Source organism: Plectropomus leopardus, chromosome 2, assembly GCF_008729295.1.
Source record: "Plectropomus leopardus isolate mb chromosome 2, YSFRI_Pleo_2.0, whole genome shotgun sequence".
NCBI lineage: Eukaryota > Metazoa > Chordata > Actinopteri > Perciformes > Serranidae > Plectropomus > Plectropomus leopardus.
This window is the reverse complement of record NC_056464.1, coordinates 18830851-18853694: the sequence shown is the minus strand read 5'-3', so window position 1 is coordinate 18853694 and position 22844 is coordinate 18830851. Positions and strand designations below refer to the sequence as shown.

General features: G+C 40.4%; 1 protein-coding gene across 2 annotated transcripts in view; it reads right to left on the bottom strand.

The window, feature by feature from the left end:
* Positions 1-809: 809 nt before the first annotated feature.
* The window catches only part of LOC121961444 (zinc finger protein 385A-like), a 39845-nt gene continuing 17810 nt past the window's right edge, over positions 810-22844 (bottom strand). For both annotated transcript variants that reach the window (XM_042511437.1, XM_042511444.1), the window contains exons 2-8: positions 17717-17862; positions 13292-13402; positions 5501-5675; positions 3520-3840; positions 2357-2544; positions 1659-1745; positions 810-1529 (exon numbers count right to left, since the gene is read on the bottom strand). In XM_042511437.1, coding sequence (XP_042367371.1) covers positions 1302-1529; positions 1659-1745; positions 2357-2544; positions 3520-3840; positions 5501-5675; positions 13292-13402; positions 17717-17862 — 1256 coding nt within the window. In that variant the 3' untranslated portion in view covers positions 810-1301. The remainder of the gene's footprint in view (positions 1530-1658; positions 1746-2356; positions 2545-3519; positions 3841-5500; positions 5676-13291; positions 13403-17716; positions 17863-22844) is intronic.

Here is a 22844-nt window from a genome sequence, read left to right as displayed (position 1 = left end):
ATGTTGCTGGTGTCTTTCATTCCACTGTTTTCTGCACTCCTTGTACGAGATTGTGATGAATGTCTGTATAATTAATTGTGCACATAATGCAAAGACCTGCTACTAAAGTCATAAATAAACCATTGTCCTGCTGTGCTCACAGTGTTGAAACTATTAAGACACTGAAACCTTTTCTTTGTTGCACAGTGAGGTGCAGATGAAAAAAATGATAGATCATCATCTTAAATGTATTTGAGCTATTTAAATGGAGACTTTTCACCACATACTTTTACTTATGTGCTTTGTGGGACATTATGCACATGGTTGTGGTCAGAGGTCATTCAGGGGGAATAAGGGGAATCACCAGGGGGACTATTTAACTGGAGACGGTTACCTCTTGTTCTTTCTTACTCTCCAACCTTACTGCATTTTACATAGACTATTAGAATGAACACTAATAGCTGCATAGTGTACCAGTTGAGATTACTTCCTCAAATCAAGTCAGTCTTTGTCAAACTGTTAATGTAGTTGATGTACACATCAGTGCAGACTTAAGACATTGCGTAATATCTTTTGCTATTCCTCTTTGATTTCCTGTTTCTGTCACATAGGTAAATAAAGAACTTGTAGAACTTGAAAATGTAGACATACAGTACAGAGAAATGTTTGCCAGTAACAGCAGAAATGGTAAAGAAATTGTACCTTTTTCTCTTCACAGGCCACAAAACAGAACTTTACAGTGGTATAATCCACTATACTGTGACAGCTACATTATGATTCTAGCTAACATCAGAGGCAACTACCATATCTAACCCAGTGGGTGTATCTTTGATAACATTGATGCTTTAGATATGTAATGAATCCTTGCAAAGATGAACATTAAAGACGTAAGAGAGGTAGGGTTTTGAGTCAGATACAGTGGATCATAAGTTAGATGAAGATAATCAGTCGGTTGCAGATTGGAAGATGCTCAAAGGCGTCCATGCTTGATTGAAACTTGTTTTTAAGATCCTCTTCAAACTATCTGCAGAGTGTACTTGGTGATTGCCAGATAGTCGAGTGATGAGGGGAAACCGGGGAGGAGGGAAACATACAGTCTCTGAAGTGTCTGAGATGTGTCAGTTATCTCTGGTTCTCCCTGTTAACATAACAGCAGTGGTCTGCAACATCACTATGCACCATGAAGAGTCATATTTATGTTCACTGTTTTTATTTTAATGAAACAGCAGCTGGAGCCACACCAACTGGCTCTTGATGGCACATGGTTGCAGACCTCCACTTCACAGTGTGCTTCTTCCTGATACATCCTCATTCTCTCACCCTCAGTAAGGAGTGAAAAGAATTGGCCCATGCGTGGTGCGGATGGGACCTGGGGCGGGCCTCAGCAGGCTGAGGGGTGTTCCCTGTAGGAGGTGGTGATGAGGATGAGGGTGGGAGGTCGGACAAGGAGGACGTAGCGCCAGTTGATTGGAGGAGGCTGCGGCTGCCATTGCTGCAGCAACAGCCAGAGGATTTGGTAAAAGTCCGGCCCCCAGAGTTTTTGGAAGTTCCTTTGAGAAAGTCAGGGAGCAATAGAAGAATTTATTGATGCATGCAAGAATTTTGCTTTAAATCTTATGGTGGAGAATTAAAAAAATATTGAATATGCAGATTGTGAGAAAGACAAAGTAAGTTTCTACCATAAAGTCTGTGCGTTTCTTGTGCCGACTGAGAAGAGGGTTGGGTTTTCCTGCAACTCCATCCCGATGCCTCCGGCTGGATATATGCTGAAGCATAAAATGAGAAAGAGCAGTTATTGGATATTAGGACTGCCCCCTGAAAGCCAGAGATTCAAAATATCAGGATACTCCTCAGCTGAATGAGATTGTTTTAAGTCGAGCAGTTGTTTGGTTTTGTGTTTTGCTAGTCAGTATGCTGTGCGGTGTACTTCTGGGGACATTTTGTATTTTTGAGTGGAGGGAGCACCGTTGACTTTCACACAACTCTGTAGACACAGGCAGCAACACAGAGAAAGAGAGACTCTGCACCATAAGGCTCTAAGATAACATTATTTTCTCTCTTTTGCTTAGAAGTGGTGAATTTAGAGCTTAAAGCAACTTAATACGATACTCTCTCTGGCTTTTGTTTGATAATGTTGCGCACTGCCGTTCTGCCGTGAGCTTGTTTACTATATTACATGAATGCAGCTGTTACTCTGAACAACCCGCTGAACCCGTTCAAACATTCAAACACCCTGAATCGTAAAATATTCATATTGAACAGCTAAATCTGATTTGATTGATATTATTCAGAGTCGGGTACTGCCTTATTGGATATTGAGATCACTTTAAAGCTAGGGTCACTCAGGGTTTTCGGGGCTTTGTGCAAATTTTCTCACCTGTTTAAGCTGCAGCTCTGAGTTGACTCTGACATTGCAGATCTCACAGTGGAAGGTGCGTTCCTGAGTGTTGGGGTCAGAAGACAGCTCCCCTCCCTGCTCAGGGCTGGGTTTAGGACCCAGACGTGGGTACGCTTTAATGGGTCCCAGTCCACTCCGAGCCTCCAGAATGGTTTTGTGTTTGGTACCTGGAGACAATAAAAAGACAAGTATGATGGTGATTGAGGCCATGTTCCAGTGTAGTGTGTCTATGGAATACTAAATTGACCTTATGGTGCAATGATGTTTTCAACGGCAATTTTTGAGATCAAGAACGGCCTTTGAACCTCAGTTTTTAATTCAACATGGACAAAGAGTCCTTAAAGTGTTAAAACCATTGGAAATTCAAACATCTGCAGTTTGATGACAACTAGGCAAACTGCATGAAGATCATGTGATCTGACAGAAATCTGAGCGGACCTTGTTGTGAGACAGTTTCCACAAACAAATAAGAGAACAAATTTGTAAATCAGAATCAAAAATACTTTATTGAGCCCCCGGGGGACATTGTGGTTCACTACAGTCGTTCTGATGTCAGCGTAGAGAATTATTGCCTGTAGAAATAAGTACCAGCACAAATATATAAAAATATAAATACAGTAAGAGTGAACAATTAACACAGTATATAAATATTTGAATATTTAATATAAAGTATGTATAGTATGCTGAGTATCTAAGTGTACAAATACAGCAATAGACAATTAGTACTAATATGTGAATATTTAAATCATAATATGGATAATGTGCTTAGTGTAAAGTGTGGCTGATGTTATAAAATATCAGGTTGAGATGGGAGGGTATTCCTATGTTCTTGTAATTCTATTAATGGAGAGCGTCAATATTTACTGTTGGTGGTCAGAGTTGAGGTTTTTAAGTTTTTAACCTGCTGTTCTTACCACTAAGTGGCACTAATGCCCCAGCTTTAGCTTCTGAGACTTAAAATGCAGAACAAGTGCAGAATGGCTTTAAAGAGCTGTGCTTCAGGCTTTCTGAAGTTGCTTCTAAGAGTGCATAATACATAATGCTGTTGTTTGTGGAGGTTTATTTCTCTCAAGATTGTGCATATTCTGTGGCGTGATGTACTTATGAATATGTGCACTGCAGCAAAGCCGTGTTGGATTTACCTTTGTTATGTGCCTCCAGTTGTGACAGGGAATTAACAGCTACTTTGCACAGGGAACAGTAGAGAAGCTTCTTGGCTTTCTCTTCCTCTGACTCTCCTGAAGAAGGGCTGGGTGCTGGTGACGGGGTGTCAGGAAGACCAGCGGCTGCTGGATCTGCAGGGGGGGTACTGAGAGCCACCGAGGGGGAGGGAGAGGGTGGCATAGGTGTGCTGACAGAAGGCAAGAGGGGACATTCTGCGTCTGCAGAGCTCAGTGTGGGTGTTGGAAGGCGGCTGGGGGTCAAAGGTGACTTGTTAGAGTTGGAACAGGATTGGGTGTCATCTGTAAACAACACAAAGTTTTCAGGTCAGTGAACAGTTTGTGGATAGTCAACATATTATTAATCCTTCAACTCTGATGATCATGATATGACAGTGTGAAAATAGCTTTCTGCCACTCTGAAGTCCAATACACACATCTCTTTTTACTCTCTTTTACTTTTTACATCTCTGTTGTGTTTTTCAATTGACTATAACGACAGACAATGTGTCTCCGCCTCCTCTCACGTTGCAAAACTGAAGCCCAAATATAAATATTGTGATGGTTGCCTTATTTGAAGGCTTACGCTGGATTCACACTGGATGCAGAAGTGTCCCGATATGTTAATTGCCATGCAGGCGCCTGTCAGCAATGGCTTGGCCGTTCACAGCATGAGAGCATTTCTCTATGCCTGTCAGCAGCGATTCTCCTTCTGCTCCTTTCTAATCACACAGAGAACTCTGTCCCGGTCTCTCTGTCTCTGCTTGATTGTGTATCTTTCTCTGTGTTTGTCTGAGTGTGTGTGTGTGTGTATCTCTGTGTGCTTGCTCACCCCTTCCTCTGTGTGAAGACACAACTGACAAGCATTGTGAACGCTCTGGATGCATATTTTATCATTTTTCATGATGAAATCATAAATATCATATCTAATATAGCATTTTTAGTGTGTTTTTCTGTCAGATTTGCTCGCAGCAAAAGTAGACCAGACACTGAAACTATCACTGCAGATCGTGAGCCTGCCGCAGAGCTCAGGGCCACGGCGCATCCCATGTGAACAGTCTGACTGCTCAGCATGGGCACTAAAAGCAAGTGGCCAGTGCTCCATAGAAAATCATCCGTATCCAGTGTGAGCCCAGTGCTAGTCTGCTCCCGCCTATACATTCGTAATCACAACAATGCAATTGATGAAGTCAATCATGACATCAAACCCCCCCTTTTTTATAGCATCTGATAGCTTATTAAAACCAAACTTATTTAATAAATGAGCACTTAAACAAACATCAAGAATCACCTAAAATGACAGAAACCATTTTTGGCAAACATTTGTTTGATGTGTACTTTGAATTTTTAGTTTGGCCCATGTCCCCTCCATGCTTACATGGAGGGGGCTGGGTTTATGACCTAATACTGCAGCCAGCCCAGGGTTTACACATTCATATATCTGTGGCAGCGTGCCTGTGTGTGTGTGTGTGTGTGTGTGTATGCATGTGTAACATCATATGTCACAGGTGATGCTCACCGTGCTTATTAGGATCAGGCTCAGGGCTAGATGGCGAGGGGCCTGATGGGGAGGGTGAACCAGTAGGGGATATATACCATTCGGTTATTTATAGGACACTTGTGGCAGAGACATTGCAGCAGAACGTCAGGCGCATTGAAAGTGAAATTTAACATTTAAACAATTCTAATTTAAATGTATTGTTCATTCGGCTGGCTCTAAATATCTGCAAACTCCTGTCACCATTTCTGTTGATCAGATTTGCAGTTTGCACTGCGAGTTCTGGTACTGATACATGTAAACACTGCATTTTGTAGTAGACACAGGACACCAACACTCTGGTTAGTGTCACATAACAGATGTGTTGTACATCTGTGCCATTTTTGTGACAGATTTTGTGTGTGTGTGTGTGTGTGTGTGTGTGTGTATGCATGTGTAACATCATATGTCACAGGTGATGCTCACCGTGCTTATTAGGATCAGGCTCAGGGCTAGATGGCGAGGGGCCTGATGGGGAGGGTGAACCAGTAGGGGGAGGGTGCTGCTTGTCGCCATCTTGGAGACGAGCTGTTTTGGATGTCTCGATCCCCTTCACCCTCCGAGCATGGCGGTTCCCCTTGTAGTGGGCCTCTGCCTGGCTCTGGTGGAAGAACAAGACCCATCAGAGGTTTACATTAGGAGAGTCCAGACTTCTTTGAACAGGGGCCAGATTAGATAATGTGAAAATACCAGGGGGCCCAGCTGCCTCTCGCATCACATGGGACAACCTATAACCTGGATCAATCTCAGTTTTGTTGGTTTGCATTTATGTGCCTTTCACAAGTATTTAAACCTCTGGAACCTGAGGAAATTGGTTACCCAAAACATGAAAAATGTCCAGAAAACTATATTTATAATTCTTATCATTGCATATTTATAATCGTGTTACAGAAAAACTTTATATTTATTTTATTTCTTAGCACTTTCTTGAGGTCATTTTCTCAGTTCTTTTTTGTTTGTTTGATCTTTTACAAATTACTTGCAGATTTTTGGGCCTTTTCCCATTAAGTTGCTTATTTCCTTCTTCTCATGTTTTTGAAGGAAATCAAATCAAATTTGCTTAGGTTTCAAAAGGTTAAGTAAAAAGTATTCAAGTTTCCACGACCCCCACTGTGTCCATGCCTGCTATCTAGCAGGAAATGCCTGCTGCTAGGTCCATTAGTTTGCCTTTTTATCTTCTGTTTATGAAAACACATTAGCTCCACCTGTTCCTACTTGGTGCATATCTACAAACTGTATGATAATCTTCTCATTGTGAGGTGAACAGAGGAAAAAGCAAAGTGATCTTGCTTGATTAATCAATTGTGTGGTGGATCACAAGCCATTCAACTTGTATGCAATTTGTACATTTTAAAAAACGAACTGGGGGTCACTCAAAATTGTACTGCCAGCCATGATTGGCCCCGGGGCTGGACATTGGACATGCGTGGTTTACTTGAAATCATGGATTTAATTTGTCACAAGTGTATTCATATTTCCATTTCATTTTGTTTACCATGTTAGTTATCTTTATGACCTTTTTCTTGTTGACACCATGAGCTTCAGAAAGACTCAGTGAGGTCAGTGAAGTGAACCCACAGCGCCATGTGGAGATTCCACTGTTTCATAACTGAGAGACTGAGTGACTCTTAGTAACTAGGGGGGGTTAAGTGGTGTTCCTTTTATTGAAATATTTATTAAACCGAGAAAAAACAAACGTTGTTCTTCCCAAAGGATAATCTAATAGTTCCTCACAAATTCTGAAATATATTTTGCCCCCCTGCGTTTTTAGAGCAGTAAATGGCTGCTGAGCTGATGGGGTTTGGGGGTCTGATGTGCTGATGACGCTGTCATGGAAGATTAGCCTCCAGAATATTCTCATCTTCCTTCACTACTGGTGTAATCACTGAACTGGCCTGCTGAGCTGATGATGATTATTGAGTGGTGGGATTATCTGAAATGGGCTGGAGGGCTGTGGGCAACCAGTGACAGTTGACAGTCAGCTACTGAGATAAAAAAATGGAGCAAATCAAAGAGAGTTTGCGTTCATGAGTATGTGTTTGCCTGCTTGTCCTTGTGTGATTGCACTTAAGAGGATCAGTTTAAACTCAGGAAATGGGAAATATGAAGAGGAGTGGACATTTCGGTAAGCCCTCAGTACGGGTGTAGACTTTGGGTTTCAGTTTATCATGACAAGGTTAAGGTAATAGGAGACAAGTTGCATGTCAAAGTTATAATCCTTAAGATTTTCATGAAATTTACTATTTATGGTTGGCATTTTTTTTAGTAAAAAGCCATTAAACTTGTATGCAGTTTGTAATTACATGATTGTTAGTGCCGCATTCCCTCGCTGGATTCACACTGCACAATGTATTCACAGAAAACAATGCATGGATGTAATTCAGTGTTACTGTTTCTAATTTAGTGTCTTTGTTAACAGCCTTACTGTGTACTACTCATTTGAATGGAGCTGAATCAGAGCTATATTAAAGTGCCCTGAAGAGCAACTAAATATTTCTTACTGCTGCTGCTTCACATTAAAAGCATTCAGCAGGCAATACACAGGGTGGCTTTTATTGTGAAGCAGTTGCAGGAAACATATTAGCCAGAGCTCAGCACTAACAGTGATCATTCATTAAAAATGAATACACTAAATTTGACAAAGCTTTCTACGATATCTGCACATTGCAACTATAACATGGTGAAGGAGAGGAGGACTTTTGTTCAGGCAAGTAAACTGTGGTTAAGATATAGTTGGGATTAGACAACTAAAACAAATGTGGTTATAGTTAATAAAAACTCTGTCAACTCTGTTCTCCTGCATTTAAGTCACACTACACGTTATACACCACCCTAACCTCCACATCCTCTCTGTGTTGCTATACAAAGGACTGCACCGTACTGTCAAGATCGGCACTGGACAATATTATATTGATATCGAAATGTGAGACTAGATATTTTCTTATATGTAAGACAAGTGTGGTCATTTCCTGATGTAAAGGCTACAGTAAAGTGATGTAATTTTCTAAAATGACCAGACCGTTCTAGCTGTTATATTATGTACACTCCCCTCTTAGTCATTACATCCACATTGGTGGTGATTATTTATCAAAACTCTTGTGTAAATATTTTCTGAAAGCAGTCAACCCTACAATATCATTGCAATATTGATTTTCAGGTGCTTGGTGAAAAATAGCGCCATTTAAAAAAAAAAAAAATTCTATATTGCCCAGCCCTAGCATAAATCAGAAGGTGCAGAGAAGTCCAATATGGAAAAAATTCCTTGAGATATCATTGTTACCCTCCAAGTCCAGATATACATGTACATGTCAGCATCAGATAAAATCAAAGGAAAGAGTGAGGTCTTAGGGCACAAATATAGTTCCTGTAAGCTCCTCACTAATACAGTAATACAAGATGGTGTGTGTGTGTGTGTGTGTGTGTGTGCAAGCACAAGCAGAGGCCTGCTGGGATTAGATAGGTTTTCATTATGTCAATAACAAGGCTGAGAGACCTGAATAAGGCGCGTGACAGGTACATGTTTGGGACTCTGCGGGGCGGGATGCTTCACAGAGGCAAAGGGACCACTGGGACATGTCCGGGATGCCTCTGTAAGCCTGAGGTATTAACTGCCAATGATAGTTACCCATATAGCCCTCATCCTGATTGGTGATGACAGAAAGGCAGATATAGCTCTGCCTGTGTAACCCAACTCCTCTGGCTGCTGCTATCCAAAGCCCTGCAATTAGGCAAGGAGATGAAGCCCTACAACTTCACAAACAAATGACAGCAGAAGGCTCAAGAAGCAGAAATACTTAATGCTCCTTCTTCTCTATGCAGTTCTTACTTTGTGTGGCTGCCCTTCTTGTTTTTCTCTGTCCCAGTTGTTTTCTTTCTGCTGGAGCTTTGATACTTTCACTGTCCCTGTGACCTTCAGTGTCAGGTCTTAAGAAATCAATAAAGGTGTGCCGTCAGTTCAAGCATAAAATGCTTGACAGCCTCGGAGGTGGGGGTGGGATGCAGCAGAAACAATAGGATGTAAAAGAGATGACCACATACGATCTTTGAAGGAAAAGGGAATAATGATAAAATATAAATGATGTTCTGCATAGTAGGTGAAATAGACTGAGAGAAGCTACGAAAGAGCCTATGGAAAGGGGGATTAAGATGAATGAAGAAGCAGAGATGGGATTTAAGAGGGAGAAAATGAGAGCAAGTGAATGTCCCTGAAATCCTTTTTCTCTCTAAGCAGGATGTGCTTTGATGTTTTATCTATAAAGCGACAAAGGCACAGAAAGCAGAGGGAGTGGGTCTTGAAATCTACTGTACGGGGTACTGGCAGCAGTGACAGGAAGAGGAGGTGGGAAGAAGCTGGAGAGGTGGAGAGAAGGAGAGGGGACAGATGATACAGTATACCCCACAGAGGGGGAAGCAGAAACATGAAAACTGACGAGGAAAATGGTGAGCAAACTGACTTGCTGAACAGACGGGAGATGTGAATGAAACAAGGTTTGGTGTGGGCCTGAGAAGAACAAGAAGAGAGAGAGAAAGAAAGAGAGCGAGGTGTCCAGTATGGCACTGCAGTGGTGACGATGGCTAATGCAGCATGGTGTGACGTCAGCCTTGCAGCAGAGCTGAGCTAAACACTGGCAGGCTAATCTGTCCTCTGTGGCCTGAAATGAATTGCATAGTTCTAATTACAACATGTGTGGCTACAGCGTAGTAGCAGTGAGAAGCACCTGCTTTCTTATGGCCACTATCAATCAATCTGCCTCTTTCACTATGTGTGAGCACTTGAGAACTCCCTTTTAACCCCCGCCACCCTCATATATAGACACGACAGGAAAATGTTGGTATTATTAATGTACTTTGGTGGCACATGACCTGAAGAAGACTTGATGAAAAATAATGAGCGTTTGTCTTCCTTTGAACTGCAGCGCAGCCCAGACAGCATGAGTAAGCCAAGTACTGTACTGTAAGCAGAGTATTCCTTCATTATTAAAGAATGTCCACCGTGCTTTAAGCTCCAAGTCTCTCAGGTTACTGTGGAAAGTGCTGTAGAGCTGCGGCAGAGCAGATGCACACCGCGGCTTACAAGTAAAACAGCAGGCAGGACAAACAGGTGGCTCGATATTAGACATCCCACTGCATCTCACAGACGTGACACCAGTGAGAGACACTCATACACACACATTGGGCTGGGCAATAAAGCAATAATGATAACTTTCTCAATATAATGTTCCTTGATAGTGAAAGAATAAATATTCCATAAATCTTCCAAATAACTAAACCACCCATTTACCCATAGAGGGTGCACCTTAAACACCAGTTACCACCAGCCATTAACCAGAAAAAGAAGACTGAGCGGCAGAAAAGAAGATGATCAGACCAGGGGACAGGCTGACTGGCTGACTAGCCACCTTTCACCGGCAACTGAAGCGCACGGTGACATTATAACATCACAACAGCATTCAACATGTGCATTCATTTATTTATAGTGTGATTGTTTGGACATGGATAAAATCCCATCATGATAGAATTCACCACATCTAGTTTACTAATCTTATGTTAATGATTAGTTGGCGGGTTATCATGGCTGACTAACCGGCTATTTCACATAATGATATGACTTTACGTGACTAAAGGCGAAGTCAGTAAAAATTTCATGCATTTCCTCATCTGTAAACATGATTTCTGCCTTGGCCACATCAGACTTTCATTTCTACTTCACAGTGTTTTCAAAGTCCATCTTTTGTTTTTGTTTTGGCAGAAATTATAAACTTTAGGTGTAACAGAAAACACTAATCACAGTTTTGATTTGTCCATTTATTCTTTTTCCATTGTCACTAAAACACAAGTTTTAAACCCTATGTCAAAAGCGTTTGACAAGCTGCTGACCAGAATTTAATGACATTATTTTGATTATAATTGTTTGAAATCTACCTCAGATTTGTGAAATGTTATGTCGTTTGGCAAATGTTGTCATTTTCTGACAATAAATACTGGTTGAAACTACAATAAATTCTTCAACTTTCTATCAGAAGAAAAAAAATCAGCCTTTAAACTTAAAAGAAATAATGATATGACTTTTTTGGTAGGTAATCAACATCAACCAATATGGACATTTTTACTATAGTAACACTTTTAGCCATATCGCCCAGCCCTACACACACATGTTTTTATATGTGCAGATTCATATTCAAATACATACAGATTGTAAATATGGACATGTGATAAGCAGCCCGCGCTCATGATCTGTATTCATGCTCATGTAGACCATGTGAGAACATGCAGGTCTGAGCAGGGGAGATATAATTAAGCGGCCCCTCACAGAGAGCGCAGGACAGTGTTACACGAGTTTCGGATGACTCCCTCCCTGCCTGTGTCCTTTACACACCACTGCATTTAGAGTACAAGTATTTAGCGCTTCATCACTGGAATGCATTTATATTTTTAGCAAGGCTTGAATGTCAGGCTTTTGTTTGGTTTCTTCTCATGTTTAGGTTAGAGGTTACAGTGTACGTCATAAGTACCAGAATTTTTGACGCCCTCTCTGTTTTGATGAATGCACACACGTCAAATTCAGATGTGTAGTTGCACCTCACAGATCTGTGTCTTTTTTTTGTTATTTATAAAATTAACTGTAGAATTTGAGAGATCTTTTTCTGTAAATAAATGTACAGAGGCATTTATTATCAGACCATCAAAATGTTTCCACTGCACACATACTTAAAAATGCAAACACTGTAAAAGGCTGTAACACTTCAGTTATATCACCCAGCAGTTGGGTTTTGGATGTCACATTATGAGCTATTTGCTTTTCATCTTCAGTTAACACGACTCCCTCTTTAATGGGGACACTCAAATCATTCCTCTAGAGTTTCATCACTTCTGGCCTCTTTTATTTCGGTCCCTCATGTTGGCACAGTGCTGTCTGTCAGGGGTGACATGCAGAAAATGTGCGCCATCAGCTTTAAGGTAGCTTTGAGGACAAGCAGGTGTAAGCTGTGGTTCACCCTCAGATGTCTCACACCTCTCCATTAAAACCCCATCAGAGTGGACTTAAAAACCACTTGTCACACTCAACACCTGAATAATCCTGACACATAGTTCAGCACCACAAAAGCTCTGTACACTGTACAGAAAGGTTGTGCAAGCGTTCTGAAACATGCTCGCTGTCCTTGTATTTGCTTGTCTGACACAGTATCACCCCTTTAAGTCTCTGATACTAGAGTGCAGAGGGACGTCAAAATTTATCCTGGATGGTCACAGAATAAATTAAGCAGGCAGGGATTTTCTCGGTGTCTTCCTCCTCCCACTCTCCTTCCTGGACGGGCTAAAATTGGAGCTGAGAAACTGTGAACCAAGTTCTCACCTGCTCCAGCTGTACAGTCAATCACCAACTAACTTTGACTCCAGCCAACTAACTTTTTAGGTCATGATTTAATGTGTCAAGAGTGCAGGTGCAGGGCTCGGAGACAGTTTGACTTTTCGCTAAGCTCTGCCTCCCCTAGTTACTGTTGCTACGTTTGTCAGGCTTTTTGTTCTCATGTGTAGCTTGCAATAGTACAAATTGCTTTGTCGTTCATTCCCATTTCCAGCCAGCAACTGTTGATTTTGGCAGCTGAAATATCAATTGCTGGCCAAGCCCTAAGGAATGGCGCCATGCTGTAAAGCGATTTTGGTATAGAGTGGTGTAGGGATGACGTTTTTTTTTTTTTAGGCCCAGAGGATTGCATTGCCTTGGTTCCTTTGACAAAAAGCTAATGAGAATTTTCCATTGGATTTAGGATTATTGCAAAAAATAAGCTTTGTGGAAAACAAATGACACACATTCAAACGTATCCTCATACAACAGTTCATATGATATCCTGTTTTTTTTGTTTTACCATCATTTCTTATTTCTTTTTTTGTGCTAATATTTTTTTTTTGTTGTTTTTAATAAGTTCTTGCTAACTTTTGGGTTGTTTCTCCTTAAGTTGTTCATTGCCTTCTGCCCATATTTCTGAAAGTAATACAAAACATAGCTCTAATATGTGTGAACTTTTGGCTACAAGATATATTGTATCAGCATCAGCAATGTGATGTGGAATAGTGTTGTTATATGCCAAGTTTCACTCTTACTACCACCCCATGCACATAACTCTGGCGTTATATAGAAATCCAAAGCTTGATCAGCCTGCTGTGTCAGCTGCTATTGAAGCAAATCCTTCATTTGAAGTATTTAATGTTTCATACCTCGGAGTTGAAGCGTATTTGACAGACGTTACAGGAGATGATTGGGCGCTTTGTTTTCACCATAGGCGGTCCAAAGGTGTGTGTCATCACAGCCTTCTGGACAGGGTCCATCTGAGGACAGACAACCAAGAGCCCACATCAAAGATTCAGCAATGCAGGAGGAGCTTGGAGGGCAGTGATTCGGTGCCTCCTAACAGCAGTTCAGTGATTGTGGATGAGAGGGAAAGGTTTTAAAGAAAAGGTTCAGGTGAATGACAGGGGGATCCGATTAAGGGGGAGAAAGCTGGGAGATAAAAAAAGAGCGGAGAAGAGTGAATTGAAGAGGCAGCAGTGATTGATGTGGACAGGAGGATGTGTGTTTTTTCAGTAGCAGCTGGTGCTGCTGCCTGTGCCTGAGTTCTTGGGTGCTGTTCAAACACTTTAATGCATGCTGGGGTTAGAAAGGCCTAATTACATACCCCCTGTCTTCAAAAATGTGTACTTTGTTTGTGTGCTACAAAACGTCTGCTTTTCAAAACATCATACCAGAATATTACACAAAACAATAGAGATGTTTTCTGTGAAGATAGAAGATAAATGTATTTTAGATTGCTGGAGAAATTAGGGCATTGCAAACAAAAGAAAACAAATTCGACAGCAGGAAAGTTGGATTTCATATTTGAAATAAGCAGAACACTGAGTCAAAAAATACAGAAATATACTGAAACTGTTCAACAGTGAAATTAACCAAATGGAATATAGACAAGTCTGCATGAAAATTGTATTGGCACAAAAACAGAGGATTGGACTTCCAACATTTTTAGATTGATTTCAGATACAATTGACATATCTATTTAAAGTATAATTTCTGTCATTAGAAAAATGCAGCTCAGTGATTATGCTATTAGGTGAATCACATCAAAAATATTAACTGTAAAACATTAAAGTACATTAAAATAAATAGAGTAAAGTCATAGACATCGAAAAATCTCAAATTAAATGCTAAACGTAAACATTGGCCTATAACTTCTTAAATACCATCCAAGCTTGTCATTCCCAGATCAACCACACACGTACGCCACGTCACTCTCTCATGAAATGTTTACTACCTCATTTTTAGACGACTCGCATGGACTCATGTGAGCTCTCTGACCCATTGGCAGGGTTCAGCAACCACAGCACTGGGTGTTGCCCTCATTAAGCCGCCAAAAGTACACTGCGGTTTTACTCAGCCTCTCATCCCCTGCTCAGACTGTGAACGTCTGCTGCCAAATAAGAGACTGTTTACACTCTCAAGCTCCAGGCACCAGGGAAATGGTATAATTGGTCTGAAAACTTAAACCCCTTTTGAATCCATTGTTAGGAATATTTATAGACCTTTTTTTTTTTTTAGTTCCTGTCTCTAATTCTTGTCTCCAGTTCACCTCCCTCTTGTTTGGTGTTTTTCAGGTGGAGACCTGAACACCTCCAAATTTGTTTGTTTACATCTGTGCACTTGTGCCAACATTGAGTGTGGGTGAATGCATGGCAGCTTGTGTGTGTGTGTGTGTGTGTGTGTGTGTGTTCTCTTATTCTCTTAGTCTCTTATTGGTAGCTGTTGTTCACCATGTTGCTCTCTCTCTGGGTCTCCCATTATTTTACCACCTGTTCTTGTCACAATCGCTTTCTATACATCTGTACCTACTGTTGTAACCTCATTAACCTATTAGTCCACTTTCTGTCTCATATTTCACTCTCCCCTCCCTAAAACAGTGGAGTTTTTGTTGTTTGTTACATATGGATATCTGATGTCATTTACAGCTCCAATCCTTAAAGGTAGACATTGCAGTCAGTTACTGTTTGTTAACTTGTTGGCCAGTGAAAATAAAAGTAAAAGCCAACCCCAGATACACTCTTATTTGGCGTTTCGCCTCAATAAATTTGCATTTTTTGGTGCTGTGTCTTCCTCATGCCAGCTTGATCTGGTTTGATTTGGAAATTTATTTCAAATGTGAAAAAGAAAAAGAGAAATTTCCATACAAACAAGCAGACAGACAGAAAAAAGTAATATTTACAGATAATAACAAACATAAAGCAAGATAAATTGTCAAACACTTGATGAGTTGGTTTACATATTCAAAAAGGAGTGAGAAGATGTACAAATGTGTTTAATCCCACCCTTTCTCCATAAATCCATAAATCATTGAATTATACGTAACCAGCTTCCTTATTCCTGCTGCTTACAATCACATAAAGCTCTGACCTCACCTGAGCGCCCGAAGAAGATAAGTCAGAGGGCAGAATCTCTGTAGATAAATACACACACTTCTAGACGACCATGATTGATAACTGAGTGGGAATATATCTGTATGAGTTAATACGTTGTTTTTAGGAAAATCCTGCATCTTTAATATTCAATCTCCAATACACTTTGAGGTCTCCAATGTTCAAGATCATCCCACATTTCTTAAATTTCTTTAATTTCCTGTGTTTTAAGTTAAAACATGTCAGTCCTGGTTGATTTGTTGGTAACATCAAATGAGTTTTAGTGCTATAGGTCCCATAGTTCTGATAGAAATGTCACATTATTGACCACTGGTGGCAGCAACAATCTTGAGAGAAAACTGATTTGTCTGTTAAACTGTGTGCTGAGATTTGGCACTTAGAGCTGTTAAATAAAGAAGACTAAAGATGACAGTTAGGCTGTTCCAGACTTTTAAATCTGATATTGTGCTTTTTGAAGGCTATTCGTCTGGTTACAGAAACAACTGAGCTAATCAGAGCTTTGCAGGCACAATTTGGATGGGAGACGACGTCTGTGCTAGAGCCAGAAACACAGTGACAAGAGTGGATGAGATCCGCACTGCTATACAGGCAGCAGCTAGACAAGTTGAATAAGTATCAGCTCTTAAATCGTATATTTTTCCACTTGACATGAAAGTGATCCCAGCAGGCAGTCCTGCAGCTTCTGTGTCAGCTGAAAATGATGTGGGACAGATATGTTGCTTGCTTACTGATTGGTTTGGGGAAACTGACATCCCCTCCCAAACAGAAAACAGCTACTTTGACAGTTATTTTGATTATTAAATACATGCACTATTATTACAGTGTATGAACATAAACTGATTGATAAAGTTATACAAAGTTACAGTTCAGTGTGATGATCTGGTTAGATGAAAAGTCATTTCATCAGCCGTGGTAGCAATGAATTTGTGATCGAATCAAACAACCTCCATTATGCATTGTGTCCTGTGAATCCCGTGTGTGTAGGTATGCAGTGTGAAGGGCTGGAAGGAACAATGAGAACTAAATTACAAATATATTGAATGGATACTGCAGGAAAAAATGACCATAAATCTCACCAAAATGGGCTTTGATATAATGAAAATATCAAGAATTCTAACATTAAAGTAATATTTTTTTTCACAAACTGACACAGAGACTAATAACACGCATTTAGCTTTAGCCTCACAGAAAAAGTATTTTCCTCTGGAGTGTGTGAAATCAGCGGAGTGACAGAGGCTCACTCTCTTTTTCTGCCTCAGTCTGCAGCTTCTGTCTCAATGCAAGAAGGCGAGACCCACAGTATACTCCTGAGAATCTTAAGTGTCTGGAAATTACCTGTAATCCTGGTGAGTCAGACCTGATATTAGCTCTCTAGATAACTCACAGAGCTCCACACTCCACAATAAGTTTCTACCCAAACTGTGTTTGAAACAATAAATACAGTAATCAGGTTTTTGGCAATTTTCCCCTCTCTGTGTCCTTTCAGTACGTCCTGCTTTAAACAAAGACTGAGCTGTGGTCGTCTGTCACCGGATGACAGCAGTGTTTCAGACTTCTTTAAATTTTACTGTGCGGACAGAGAGTGATTTGGATCGAGGTGCTCTGGCATTAGTGGCCACTCTCAATGTCCTCGCCGGAGCAGGATGAATCATTAACCTGCAGAAGGGTCATTTTGCTGGAGTGCACGAAGATAAGCTTGATGATAGTGTGTATGTGGGGGGGAAGGTGCACGTACATCCCTGTTTGTCGCCGCGCTGACCTTCACATGAAACCCAATCTAGAAATGAGAAGGAGCCGTGGAAAATGCTGACTGTAGAGAATCCGGCCCTGTGCCTCTTATACAATTGATTAGCTGTAAGTCATTTTATTGCAGTAAAACACTCGCCAGGCATTTTCTCAATTATGCTGAAACTCACTGTGCTGAATAAAAGTAAACAGCTGTCACCTTATCATTTTGGATTATACTGTATAAATCCTCAGCACTTTATCACTTGTCTTCACTCTGGAGGCGACACTCCAAAACCACAACTGAATACCAGCTCTGTCTTCTGTTAAGCGAAACAAGATGATAACAAATCCCAGACGACATCTGCACGCACTCACACACACACACACACACACACACACACACACACGTGTGTGTGTTCTCGCTGATGTGCAGGTATGCCTGTGGGCACTCACCGTGTTAAAGTTGTGGAAGAGGCCGATGGTGGCCGGGTGAGGCGACTCCATGGGGAACTGGAGGAAGGGCTTCATGTCCAGTGGGGGTGGGATGACAGACGGGCTCCTGAGGAAGGCAGGGACCGGCCCCGGTCGGTTTACACTTCCTGTAGTAGATGCACAAACAGGGAAATTAAAGATTAAGAAAATGGAAAAATGTTGTTTCACAAACTGAAAACATTGCACAAGGTTTGTTGCACTTTAACAAATATTCTTGTAAAATTAAGGGACTCTACTGGCAACTGTAGTTGCAAGCATCCTACCATTAATTTACAGTGTCAATACCGTAAAAAAACTTTTTCTTACAGTATTTTACAGTAGAATATGAGGTATAAGCATCCAAAAAGCATCAAGATTAACAGAGTTTTAATGTATTTTGAAAAAACTCTACATTACTGTTAAATTTAGCCATATTTTTACTATTTAGTGGGATTTATTTTACAGTAGAATATGAGATTTACAGTGTAATATTGGCTCCAAAAAGAAGTGTTTTACTGTATTTTGGAAAAACTACATTGCTGTAAGAATTTTGCAGTATTTCTGAGTTGTAGATTTCTGCTGAATGACATGTAGTTGCTGACATCCCTCCATTACTTTACATTATCAATACTGTAAATTACTTTAGCAATATATCAATATTAAATTCATTAATATTTAACTGTAGAATATGAGGTTTAATATTGGTTCTTAAAAGCATCGAGATTTACAGTGTTTTACTATATTTTGAAAAAATTGTACATCACTGTTGGAATTTAGCTGTATTTTAACACCAAGTTGTTACAGTGTAGTGAGGTGATGACAACAGCTACCACTTAAATATTTTTAAAAAGTAATAATTTCTTATTGATGATGTCTTTTTTTACTTTATTAATTCACAAAGGAAATTTGATTTTGGCAAAGTAAAAACAGAGGAGTGTTGCCAGAAATGTCTCATATCTCACTATCTATTGATTATGAACATTTCAAACAGTTTGAATTTTCATTTACCTACCGATACTATTAATTCTAGTTTCTCGCTCTCTCTTTTCTCTGTCAGCAAGTTGACACACAAACTGCTGCAGTGTCCTCATCACCCCACCTGTCACTCATTCACCGTGCTGTCTTCTCATCACTCGTTTCATTTGCTTCAGTTGCATAAAGGCTTTGGCAGCACCTTTTTTTCTTTTCTTTTTTTAAAATTATTGTTAATGTTTATAGTAATTTTGTCCTCTGCTACCATCAAAAAGGAAAAGTTGGTGGTATCGTGTTATAGTTTTGTTGTATTTTTCATTTATTTAAAAAATGAACTTGTTAGCCCTCAATGTCAGTTTTTCCCTGTGGTATCAAACAGGGTATTGGATATCAATACTTTTCAAAATATCTAAGTCAGAATTTGTAACAATATTGAAACCGACATATGCACAGACTGATATTTACAAGTAAGAGAGCTGTTTAACATTATGCTGGGCTGATGTGCAATTGCTTTTAAAAAAATAATAAAAGTCATGATAAAATGATGATAGAAACAAATGAACAAGACAGATAAGTATTTCAGGCTTTCATGTGACAAGCACCAGATAGAACACATAAACATAAACATAAACTTTCCAAGAGTTAGACACAGCTCTCATGATGGGAAACGGAGAAAACAGATGGCTCTGTCCTGGCTCTGTCCAGTAGCAATAAAATCCGCTTACCAGCAGCTCTAAAGGTCACTTATTAACACATTACAACTTGTTTGTTTATCCCATGCAAACTGAAGTGTTAAAATGATACGTTATGGTTTCACAGGGTGTTGCGTGCAGCCAATAAATATTGGCCGTGTACGGCAACTTCCTGCAGTACCTTGAGACAGAGCCAGGCTAGTTGTTCACCGTGTTTGTGCTGAGATAATTCAACCAGCTGCTGGCTGTAGCTTTATAACCACTGTGCAGAAATGAACATGGTATTGCAGTTCTCATGGAGATGAAACAAGTATCTCCAAAAATGTCAGTGTTTTTTTTAAAGCTAAGCATTATATATGAACAAGCACTTGCTGTAAACGGTTTAAACTGTAACACTTTTTAAATGAATCTAATACGCCCCCTTTTTCTCAATCTGAACCTTTACCTTCTGCGTCATTTTCCCATATTGAGCCCCAATACCCACCCACACCTCTCCTCCCTCTCCTCTCCCTGCTCACTTTTCTCTCAGTAGTACCTCGGCAGCGGTGAATGCCTGCACTTGAGGAGTCTGCTGTGATGGGCAGGAGGGCTAAGCTCCTTAAGCCGCGCAGCTGGGGTGCTGCAGATATCCGCCTTTTCTCCATTTCTCCCTCTGTCTCTCTCTCTCACAAGCACAGTTTTCTATCCCCATTTCATGGTCTCTTATTCTGTCTGCCTTTCTCTGTATCCCTCATCTGTACTTCTCCTCACTCCAGCACCAGTCCTTCTAGCTGTTTTGTTCCTCCTCCTCATCCTCTTTCTGTTTTCCTCTCTCCTCTCCACTTCTGCTTCCCGTAGTTCTTCTGTTTAGCGTAAAAAAAAAACAGCAGGGTGCTTCAGGCCCAATCTGGCTGTGCAGAGAGAATTTGTATAATCTTTTCTCCTGAGATTATGTGCAATCATCATCCTTTATTGCCACTGCTTTGTGATGACTACTTAACAATTTTGTAACATTTGAAAAGAAAAACTGGTCACTTGTCAAAATGAGTGGAAGAAAAGGCTATTTTGGTAACAGCAGAGGAGGCTCCTTTCACTGACAACAGGGGAGACGTAAAGAATGTGCTGTCAGGATCAGAAATAGATGGAGGGGAAACTCTCTCCTTCTGGCATTCCTCCTCAGAGGCGTCGCTCCTGTGGCAGCTGAAGCTCAGCCGTAGCTATTGTCATCTGTGTGTGTGGCTGCTTTTGCATATGCTGCATGAGAAGTAGGGAGTCCAGAATGTTGGGAAGGGAAATAAGATATAAATGTGGAGGTCACGGTTTAAATGTCCTTCAGACATACCGTGAATCCCACGGCTCACATGGTGGCCATAATCACCTCTCTACACCAACCACAGCAAGGTTTGTGCTGAGCGAAAAACCAGCGGTAATAACACACCTTCGTTCACACCAGCATACGAACATGCAGGAATGAGGGAACGCTCAGCACCAGATATCATGAAAGACTGTGTGTCAGCAATAGCAAGATAAAAATAAGTTTAAAAATGTAAATATTAACAGATCAGCATGTTGATATTAAATATTCTAAGATGACAAATCCCATGAAAAGACCCTAAATATTACTATATAAGTCCATCTTATCCCCAAGCCCATTTGTTTCAACTGAAGATGTAAATATTTAAAAACTGGTCAACTATAAATACTTTATTCCATAGTTGCTCAAAGTGTGGCCTGTGAGCTGAAGGTGGCCCTCTGAAACATTTTGTGCGACTACTGAGTATGACATGAAATATATGCATTATATCTTAATAATCTGTGGCCTGTTTCAATACTTTCATTTTCAATAGCTTACAGTGAGGGGCAATCAAAACATTTTCTTTCCCAGCTGAAAACGGCAGGTGCTCCTCAAGAAATTATAGAATATACTCAATACTCAATGCCATTTTCAATACCACGGGGGGAAAGTGACAAAAAATTATAAGGCATAAAAAAATATATAATATTTAATAAAGACAAGAACAATATTTTTAAGCTTACTGTAAGATATCACTGACAATATTTATAGGTTGTCTGAGGTAGTGCAAAAAAAAAAAAAAAAAAAATAGCAATGCCATGCAAATGCCTGTTTCTTTTCTGCGCTTCAGGTGACTTGGCTCCATATTTTCGTTGCTGATCAAATAGAGTTGGTAGGAAAGGAAGCGAGTGTTTTGTCTAGTTGCAGGTGGACTTTTCTCAGCTTCAATCTAGGACTTTAAGAGAAATGTAGCAATTTTTAGGCACAAGTAATTGTGTTAACTTGTTAAATTAACACTCTCAATTAACGTTACAGACGAGGAGGACTGATATTGTTGACTGTCTAGCTTCGACATTAACGTTGGTTGTTGTATTATTAGCCATTAGCGTATTAGAAGGCTAATGTGGCTGTCGGGTAGTGGCTGATAATAAAAAGGCTAACGTTAACATGAGCCACCTGCCTGGTTAATTTTTATAATAAATGTTTAATACTTAAATGATGTTGAAATGGGAGCTTCACTAACATCCCAAAATTCCTCAGAAAGACCTGGCGTCAGCTGGTGAGACGGCCGAGCTGATGGAGTTACAGACGACAACTAACATATTCAGCTGCTAGTGAGGGGAGAGGCTGTGAGCCTGTCTGTCTGTAGCCGTGCTTTGTGTGTAGTTTTGTGTCAGTGAAGAGGTACTGTTGGTATTGATTTCATTGCAAAAAATGATTGTATCCTATACTAATATAGCACACTGTGCTCCTAAATTATTTTTCCAGGTCGCACATATCGCAGTAGCGACTGAATTGCACACACTGTAGAGTCCTGCTTATTTGTTAATTTGTCAATTCATTGGTTGTATTGGTGTTTACTTGGGATTTGTCAACGAAAAATACAGAATATCTCCAGATTTCAAGAATTCAGAATTCAAGGGCACCTTTGACATTCTTTCATGCATCTAGTATTTGAGTCCAAAACTATAAAAAAAAACAGCAGAAAATGTCTCAGAGGTAATTAAACATGTGGTTAACAAAGCATGTGGTGGGGCAGTAATGTTTCAGTTGTATAGATTGGCTCTGAGGTATCATCATTGTGCTTCCTCTCTGGTTAGTGAAGCGTATTTCTGACACGCTTCTGGTAAATCTGCAGCTCATTTTATGCCACATTACAATTTTAAGGTCCGAAGCATGTCTGCTGTTACTTATCAATCTGCATTTGCTGTGCAGACGCTCACAATGCAGTGATGTATTTAACGCTGGCACACAGTTTTTTCAGCTCAATGCAGTGTGAGTGTAGCAGCAGCATCCCCTGACCTACCCTCCTCCTGAGTGATTTACAATGACATCAGATAAGTGAACGCCACGACTCTTCAACAGCGACCACGTGGGGAGGGTGCGCATTGATTGGACACATTCTGAGGAGCGTTAAAGTGTTAAAGTGCTGCCAAACTCTATAAATCCCGGC